The following is a 9717-nucleotide window of genomic DNA, read 5'->3' as shown; positions in this document are numbered from 1 at the left end:
ATTAAGCCTCACGACACTGGAAGACAAAAAATTTAGGGAAGACATGATTACTACCTATAAAATTCTCAGAGGAATTGATAGGGTGATAGAGTAGATAAAGACAAACTGTTTAGCATTAGTGGGACACAAACAAGGGGACACAGGTGGAGATTGAGTACCCACATGAGCCACAGGGACGTTAGAAAGAACTTTTTCAGGGTCAGAGTAGTTAACGGATGGAATACATTAGGCAGTGATGTGGTGGAGGCTGACTCCATACACAGTTTCAAACGTAGATATGATAGAGCCCAGTAGGCTCAGGAACCTGTACACCAGTTGATTGACGGTTGAGAGGCGGGACCAAAGAGCCAAAGCTCAACCCCTGCAAGCACAACTAGTTGAGGACATCAGAAGTGGAATGAAAAATTACAATTATCGTTCAAAATTGAGCAAAAAGACTATTTTGCTGCCTACGACAATGGGACGAGTACTATATGGGACGGGTACTATACGGGACGTGAGGAAGGGTTGGTGCCTGGTGATGGCTAATAACTGTAACTCTACCCCAGGGTAAACTGTGAACATTAGCATCATAGGAACTATGAGCATTATGTGACATAAGTACTATGGTATACTGAGAACAGGTTGAGTTGTGAGGACGATATCAAGGTTGACTTCCCGTGAGACACACACTGCGCAGTGCTACAAGTTCTCAAGATTATCGAGACATACTTGAGTTATTCTCCACAAAGATCTTGCCAAATTATTGGGAAGTACATTGTTTCCGGTTCTGCTACTTCATAATTATTATCTGCCCGTCTAATATTATGTATTGTTGAGCTGGTTATGAGGTAGGACAAGACCACCCGGAAAGGGTAAGTCTCCAACATTAATTTAATACTTCTCATTGTCATATAGATGTCGTTTTGCATTGTTAATAAATTATAGCAGAATTGTGGCTCAGTGGACATATTTGGAGTTTGAAATTACGACTTTTTATACCGAAAATATGCCAATTAGTGAAAACGGCGATGGGTCAGATTTTGGCCAAATCCCCCTACAGTTTTTAAAATACGATGTCTATTGGAAATATGACTCTTGATCTTTAATTTTTTTAATTCATATTTACAATGGACATCGTATTTTGAAAATTGCAGGGAGATTTGTGCAAAAATATGACCAATCGCCGGATTTGACTAATTTGCATATTTTCGGTATAAAAAGTCGTAATTTAAAACTCCAAATATGTACAAATCACTCTAAATTAATGCTATTTTGTTGTTGGTTGAGGAAGCTATAGGAAGCTATAGGAAGCTTTGGGTTATTATAGGGAGCCGGAGGAGAAGGGAGCATCAGCTGGGCCTCTCTCACATGTAAACAAACCCAGCTGATCCACTTGTGTAAATATTGCTCAAATATTTATGCGTTATTCCCCTCTAAACTTAAATACACACACCTTTTACGCATTATATTACAAGTACAAGTTAACGTAATATCTATAACTATATATATATATATATGTGTGTGTGTAAAGTTAGCAGGTTATTGTTGTTGTAGATTGTGGTTGTGTTGTGAGGACCGTGAAGGTGGCCAGTGTCCCCCAGACCTGCCCTGCTGTACCTCCTGCTGTACCTGCTGCTGACTTCCTGCTGACCTCGTGACCTGCTGCTGCATGTGGTTGTTTGGGTAAGGCTTCCTCGTGTATAAGGTGTTCGTGTTGGTTACACGGGCAGGCCTTAAGACGAAGTCTGGGTCGGTCACCTTGACCTTTCCTCCTCTAATGTTATTCAGCTATATTGTTCATATTTAATATTCAGCTGTATTGTTCATATGCAATATTCACCTATATTGTTCATATTCAATATTCATCTATATTGTACTAAATCATTGTTGTTAATAAGGTTCGTAGGTTTGCTAATGAAAAATTAAAGTACAGTACAGTACTAAATACAGTACAATTTATAAGTTATTGCACTAAGCGCATTTTCTTACACCTTATGCCGCTGTTCACCTTGGCAGTATATAGGTACCTAGGAGTTAGGCAACTGTTGTGGGCTGTTTATTGTCCCTAATACAGTAATGGGACAATAAAATGGGTTGAAACCAGTTGGTTAAGGTTATCACGCATTAAAGGTTTGTGATTCTATTCACAAGATTACACCGAGTCAACCCATTTCCAACTCCCTCCACACTTTCAAGTGCAAACCTAATTTAACATAGCCCCAACCTATCCTACCAGAATTCAATGTAACTTATCAGATAAATGTAATCCAATGGACCTCAATGTAAGCGATTAGATCTTGAAGTATTCTAGCGGACCTCTACATAACCTATCAGGCCTCAATCCAGAAAAGCATGACTTGCTGGAAGGAGCGAGTGGGAAAAAGGGCAACTCATTGTGATGTCCTGCATATCTTTTGAGAGTAAACCATATAAGAGAAAATGATAAGCTTTTCAAGAGTAATTGAGAAACTACTTGAAAAATTGTCTGAATAAGGAATTTTTGTTTAACATAAGGACTGTTGGAAATGGCCTGCAGACTTAGGGAAGCACTATGTTGTTTCAATGCAGGATAAACAAATATCGTTACACTGCTCATACAATGTGAATTATATTGTCTAGCATCCAAATAGTGCAGTTTATCATGTGTATGTATGGAAATAGTACAACACCCATGTTATCTTGGTTATTTTGAGATGATTTCGGGGCTTAGCGTCCCTGCGACCCGGTCCTCAACCAGGCCTCCTTTTTGTTATCCCCCCCCCAGGAAGCCACCCGTAGCAGCTGTCTGACTCCCAGGTACCTATTTACTGTTAGGTGAACAGGAGCATCAGGGTGAAAGAAACTGCCCATTTATTTCTGCCTCCACCGGGGATCGAACCTGGAACCTTAAAACTATGAATTCTGAGCACTGTTCACTCAGCCGTCAGGTACCCTGGGTCTGTATGGAAATAGCACAACACCTGTGGTTCTGTGTGTAACATATGACTGTGGGTGTGTGAGAAGAATAAATAAAACACAAAAGAAGTTGGAAGTGGCAAAAAGCTTTTAAAGAAAGCTTTGATCCTTCGTGTTAGGTTTATGTGAAATGAAGATAAAAGGAAATGAAAATGAGTGGAATTGAGTAAATGTTAAAAGAACCCAGATTGAAGAAAATTAAAATGATAAAGAGTATGATTTAATCCTTGGACAGCGGCTATGAAAACATGGCCATATCGCTTATACACACAAAATATAAGAATTAAAAAATAATAATTTTTCATTCTAGAATTATTAATTTGTGTGCAAAATATAAGAAAAACATGAAAATAAGTGAATATTTATGGTTTTTACTCTAGCTATGTGTGTTATGCCTTGTACAAGTGGATGCAAGAGGTGGCAGTAGCAACGCAGCTCTTTGATTGGCTGCCAGCTGAGCCAGGTGAAGCAGTGCGATCTAATTATAGCCAGTGAAAGCTGTAGTCATCATTGTAGATATTACAGTTTAAATATTGAGTATCTTATACATAGGATTTGTCCAAGATTGAACAATTTGTATTTGACAGAAACAATTTATTTTTCAGGAGATTCATGCGACCCAACGCTTCAAAAATGGGGGATCCAATGTATCCAATAATTCTATGTCATGGGCCCAATAAGCATGAAATTTTGGTCTGGGGGGCTATGACCCTTGGAGAACTAGCGAACAAGGTCAGTGGAAAGGATAAACTTTGCTGCAAGATGTTTTAATGGGTAACCTTTAATTTAAAAACAAAATTATTAATCAATTTAAAACCAAAACCAAAAAGTACCTAATTTTATCTTCGTAGTTTCCTACACTGAGCGTTAAATTTGCTCTGTATCTAGTGTTACCCAATCTTTATGTACTTAATCCAAACGACTTAATCATTGTGTTCATTGCTGTCTTCTTTTATGTGCTAGCCATATGCTGTATTGTGCCTACTAATTTTTGTTAAACTACCATTCAACCTGTCATTGCAATCAATCTGAGCTACCTATGTGCTTTAATATACCTACAATTTTCTCTCATCTTTTATTCTTTTTCTTGCCATGTAACTATTTCATTTTTATAAATTTTACAAGTATTTCCCTACTTAAAATTTTCTTAGATTAAGGACCTGCCCAAAACGCTGCGCGTACTAGTGGTTTTACAAGAATGTAATTACTATGCTATGTATCCTCACAATCCCAATGTACCTTCTTGTATACAGTATATATAAATAAATAAATAAATAAATAAACCTATATTCTTTCTTGATTTTAGGAACTTTTCTGTAACTAATGGTAATTAATGTTTATGAAATAGGCCATGATAGCCCTAGAGTGCAATAAGTGAAAAGGTGTGTCCCACTTCCAAACTTATAGGTCTTTGCATGTCATATGCTTTCATTAAACATCACTTTATCAATGTATTTCTTCACCTCTTATATGAATTTTTTTTCCTATTCTTTGTCTTCCACTTCACTTGTGCTGTCTTATCTTTCTATGTTTTTCCTTTCTGCAAAAGCTTACTTTGTGGCATGTGTTTGCTGAGGGCAGTTTTCACACCATCTTGTTTCTTAGTACAAGCAAGTGGCAATTGCTGTGCTTTCATTGAGTTAATTTTGGTGGTTGAAGACTAGGTAAAGTACCACATTACTAGACAAAAGCAGAAATAGTGTAATAATAATGAATTCAGAAATTACAGTACCTGTAAAGGGTAGTAACTAGTCTGTTGAGCATACCAGGATTGTGCAAATGTGAAAACATTGTAGGAAAGGTACAATATAGAATATTTTTGCTGGTAAAGATAACAATTTATAAGAAAGAACTGTTGAGGTTGTAGTTCTGCTTTTTACTAGTGTTTCTATAATTTCTTGTTCCATTTTGTGCATCTTAAACTGCTTGTCCACACTCAAATGATGTGTGGAAAGGGAAGGGAATTATGAAGGGAAAAGAGCCAAGCCATTACGACTACATAGCACTTGGAAGGGGTCAGGATAAAGATTTGGGATGGGACAGAGGGAAAAGGAATGGTGTCCAACCACTTGGACGGTCGGGGATTGAACGCCGACCTGCATGAAGCGAGACCGTCGCTCTACCGTCCAGCCAAAGTGGTTGAAATGACGTGAGGGTGTTTGGTGTTTTGATGGCTTTCTTTGCTATTCTGTCCATGGCTAATATTCAGGCTCATTTCTTCTGGCTGTCCTCCTGTTGTTGGCCTCTCGGTTCTTATGGGATACCCCTTGGCATGTCCTCTTCCTAGCTCCCATGTATCTAATTCAGCCCTAAATCTTTGCCCTTCTCACTCAATGTCATCATTTTCTCTCTTGAGGCTTTGCCTTTCCTAGAGGATTGGCAGCATGACTTGTACGGGGAATCAGATGGCATCTTTGCTGTTGCATTTGATCATCCATGAGAAATGATCTGAACTTTATCAAGTCAATTCACAATCGACTTGATAATTGACTTCAAAACAATTGAAATTGTTTTCATGTTCTTATTTGTACATTACAAGAATAGTTACACTATACAACATATACAGTATAATATATTTTGGTTCTGAAAAGCTACTGATATTGTGAATGTCCCATATACAGTACAGTACTGTGTATATAGTGGATTCTCTCTCAAGTGGAACAACTAGTTTCGGACTCATCTAGTGTATTATCTGACCCTCGCCATACTTCATAAATATTTGCTAAAATTAATGTTTTTATTAGTGTAAATAATAGGACACACATCCAAATTTTAACAAAACCAAATGAAAAAAAAAGTACTGTACATATCAAATAGAAATCATGTTTTGTTTACATTTTGTTTACCAGCAACACAAATGTTGTCTAGCAGGAATTACCATATTATCTGGATTCCTTATTTAGAGTGTTGCATTCGACACTAACTGGATTAGAATCTTTCTGTTGCATATTTTTTTTATTGGCATGAAATCCACTGTACATTATCATTCCAGTTTATTGAGATGTGACTGTGATACATTTTATCAATATAATATTTGTAGGAATAATCTTTTAATTACCAATAAGGTGTCCAGTGTGCATTTTTCTTTATAATATCGTGCACATCAGTAAAACTTTCTTTAATACTGTATTTCAGATTGATGAAGTTACTCGTATTCCTCATTCCAATCAGAAAATCATATTTAAAGGAAGAAACTTAGCGGATCATGACATTACCTTAGCTACATATGGTATCTCGTCTGGGACTAAGGTGATGGTTCTGGGCAAGAAGTTTGATCCTGAGGAAGATGCCAACTTTCAGGCTGTCGTCCAGGTGAGTCACTCCGTAACTTGCTCAGTTGCTTGACTGTTTTACATTGATATTAAAAATTTTCTTATTTTGCTTCAAATTAAATGTTCACAGGACATTATTTTGCTCAGTATTTTGCAATCTTTTTCAGTTCTTGACAAATCTAGTGAGATGTCCTTTTAATAGTGACCAAACACACAAATAATTGGAAGCTGTTCAGTATTTATGGGGCATTGGTCCATTAATGTATAATGTGTGTGTTAGTTTTTTGTTACATTTAGTGATATGTAAGAGACCATCATTTAATACCATTATTCATGTACTTTATATTAAAAAAAATTGCAATATTAAGTGTTTTGTTTGATTACAAGTGTTTTTTGTAATATGGATAATATGTTTTAGTATGTACTGTGCAACTTCATTCAATATTTCTGAATATATTAATCTGTAGCAAACAGTTTCTATGAGCAGAAACTTGCAGCATGTATGCAGCTTGCTTTGAATATTTAGAGTATTTTTTACATTAGAATTATATATATTTAGCTTTCTTGGATGTAGCTGTGATTTTTGAGGACGTTTTAACATAGATTTACGTTTAATTGTTATACTCTCTGATGTGAGGAAATGCATTTATTTTGGAACTGTTCCAGCAATTCACTTCAAAGTCTTTCTTCTGTATACTCTTGAATGCTGACAGAGAGCATATGCTCAGTTTCTAATCGGGAAGAGACAGATGGCTGCAGACACAACTGCTATTCTGTGTTGTCAGTCACAACTTTCATAGTGTGTTTCCATAGGTGATTATCATATTCTAACATTTTTTCAGATTGACCATTCTTGTACCAGAGTAGAAAGAACCTTATTTGACATCATCCCTCAAGTTGATGGGATTTCTGGTGGATACCTTGAATCACGTTTGTGTGGAGAAACACTGGGTAGACTGAGGAAACAGCTTCTAGCAGTTAATGAAGAGTTTATGCGCCTCTTGGAGCAGCTTGATAGCATATGTTTTGAGGTCTGATATGTATAAAATGGTATTTTAAGAATAAATAACCATAATGGTAGCAAATTCAGTTTTTCTATGATTTGTATAATGCACTCTCAATTTAAGAATTAAGTAATTAAAAAACCTAAGCCTGAAAGACTATTTAGCAATGTTTACAGAACTAAACAGTAAAAAATCTATCATTCAGGATGTCGGAGCAAAAAGACTATATTTTGGTCCTTCCTGGACCATTAGCAATTAACTTAATAATGGTCCAGGATGGACCAAAATGTCGTCGTCTCTTCATCTTCTGGTGTGTGGTTTGGTCATTAAAGTACTGTATGTATTTTACAAAAGTTCTCGTTTCCATTCAAGTGACTAATTTACTCTTCCAGGAGACCCAGACCCCAGCAAGGCAAAAGCGCAAGTCGGTTGTCAAAAGAATCCAACAGTTGATGGAAAAATCTGACCAGCTTCACGAAAACATCAATCAGCTAAGACTTAAATATAATTAATAATAGCAAGAATGTATTTTGATTTATTTCCAGAAATATAAGAACAGGGAGCAAGTTTGCTTGACTTACAGACATAGCTAACAGTGTTTTTTCCTAAACAATTCTATGTTGGATCACAATCTCAGAATATTGGAGCAATCTACCGATATTTCACCCCAAGAAAAATAAATATTAATTTCCTGTGTTCAGTGTAGTTTATATATAACTGTTCATGTTCTAATTTTGTTTACATGATAATATACAAATATGTAAGTTAATGTACAATGCCAAAAAACATCTTTTTGAACTTCCCACCTATAAGATCAGATACTATTTTCAGGTGTTAAATCTTCTTGCGAGGATGTCCCAACAGCACGTGTTGCTGGCTCGAGTACCAGATACTGTATATTAAAAATACATAGTGAAAATATATTTTTCTGTTGTAATAAGTACCTGCAGATTATTATAATACTATATTAGTTATTATTTTTAGTTGTGGTAGGTGTAGTTTTGCCCTAAACAAATGAGAACAGTATCATATTGACTCCTTCATTATATACTTATTTTCTATTATTATTTTATAGTATGGCCTAGTAGTCTACGCAACGTTCATTCATTCATTCCAGTCAAACGGTTTTCTTTCCCACAAATATTGCCATTCAGTAATACAATCAATTATTGTACTTTTGGTTAAATGTTGGTACCAGAAAAAATACAAGAGGTAAATACTATTTCAATGAATTATGTGCAATTTAAAGGCTGCTTCCTAGCCAGCATTGGTCCTGCCATATATATATATATATATAGACATATTTACATGTACGAGAGGGAGCTTACACACTACTGCTCCAGAGGGCACGACACGCTTCACAAGTGCTGCCCGACCTACACACTTACATTTACCTCAACTATAGGACAAAGATCTTGTTGCCGCTTTACTTTTATGTATTTTTACAAGTGAAATTTGTACTGTTCATGTATATACGGAATTCAATCAAAGTCGAAGCTTTTATGTTATCATAATTTACTAGGTATGAATCACGATTCATGCATACTAATTTGCATATATGCTTACAAGTTTTGTTCACGAGTATAAAAATGACCAGGCTTTAGCTGAACAGGCAACACGAAACATAGGTGGAAGTGGAGAAATGTTAGTGAGAATGATCACTAGTAAATATATTCATTAACTGATGCCATTATTTACAAATATTAAGTACTGACAAAAATACTGACTGTACATTTCAGTAAAGAAAGAGCCATAGATGAGCTATGGATGTAGTTAACAGAATCAGTACACGTGACGCGTGCGATATATGTAAGACAGTGGGAGGCCAAGAGAATGTGAAGCAAATTATAAATATGAATCAATTTATGTGCATAATGGTTGTGGAGGGTGTTATTCAATATGTAATACAGCTACATGCATTGCCTGTAATACAGTACATGTATGCATTATTCAGTAATGCATACAACAAAAACAACAATTGTTATGTATGTAGCAAATTCATCTGTGTGAATAACTTGGCATCAGCTCTCTGTGCATCACTCGAATACTGTATCAAGTTATGTCGAGTGAAGGCTTTTGGTATAATTTATAATGACAAATGAATATGAATTTGCTTTTTACGTTATTAATATTTGAGCGCCAATGACATATTTCATAAAACTACATACTATATATATATGCCAGACAATTGCCTATAAATCAGAAATTTGAGAGGAAGTACAGCACTGATTTATTCCATGAAGAAGATGCAAACTTTTGACCTTGCGTGAACAGTCTTCTCACCTGAAGAGTACCACCGAGAAGTAGTAGTTAAATACATTGTATTCTTTCATGAAGCTAATTTAAGTTTTTGTAAAAAAATTGTCATTCTATTCAAGCAAAGTAAGAGCCAGGTGTAGCGTATTTAAAAAAAAAATATGTAAATGTTTTACAGAACACTTCAGTATTCATGTAAGCAGAACATTATAATGTAAATTTTGCTCAAAATATTAAGGTATTTTTTC

General features: G+C 35.7%; 1 protein-coding gene across 4 annotated transcripts; it reads left to right on the top strand.

The window, feature by feature from the left end:
- The first annotated feature begins 551 nt into the window (after nucleotides 1–551).
- LOC138362087 (BAG family molecular chaperone regulator 1-like) lies at nucleotides 552–9362 on the top strand. 4 transcript variants are annotated; one of them, XM_069320983.1, is made up of 7 exons: nucleotides 552–854; nucleotides 1537–1665; nucleotides 3318–3400; nucleotides 3543–3669; nucleotides 6073–6249; nucleotides 7052–7240; nucleotides 7606–9362. In XM_069320983.1, exons 4-7 carry the CDS (start codon nucleotides 3550–3552, stop codon nucleotides 7723–7725), a joined length of 606 nt encoding a protein of 201 aa, XP_069177084.1. In that variant the 5' UTR covers nucleotides 552–854; nucleotides 1537–1665; nucleotides 3318–3400; nucleotides 3543–3549; the 3' UTR covers nucleotides 7726–9362. The 4 variants fall into 4 exon arrangements, with proteins under 4 accessions (XP_069177084.1, XP_069177082.1, XP_069177081.1 ...); XM_069320981.1 differs by lacking the exon at nucleotides 3318–3400 and having other exon boundaries at nucleotides 670–854; XM_069320980.1 differs by lacking the exons at nucleotides 552–854; nucleotides 3318–3400 and adding an exon at nucleotides 1300–1379.
- The last annotated feature ends 355 nt before the right edge of the window (nucleotides 9363–9717 follow it).

This window comes from Procambarus clarkii, unplaced genomic scaffold (assembly GCF_040958095.1).
Source record: "Procambarus clarkii isolate CNS0578487 unplaced genomic scaffold, FALCON_Pclarkii_2.0 HiC_scaffold_1167, whole genome shotgun sequence".
NCBI classification, from domain to species: Eukaryota; Metazoa; Arthropoda; class Malacostraca; order Decapoda; family Cambaridae; genus Procambarus; species Procambarus clarkii.
This window is presented reverse-complemented; position numbering and strand designations above follow the sequence as displayed.

Excerpts from the sequence above, each read along its gene's own strand:
- LOC138362087 (XM_069320981.1), top strand. Across the intron at positions 6,250-7,051 it reads ACTTTCAGGCTGTCGTCCAG|ATTGACCATTCTTGTACCAG; the intron begins GTGAGTCACTCC and ends ACATTTTTTCAG. Across the intron at positions 7,241-7,605 it reads TTGATAGCATATGTTTTGAG|GAGACCCAGACCCCAGCAAG; the intron begins GTCTGATATGTA and ends TTACTCTTCCAG.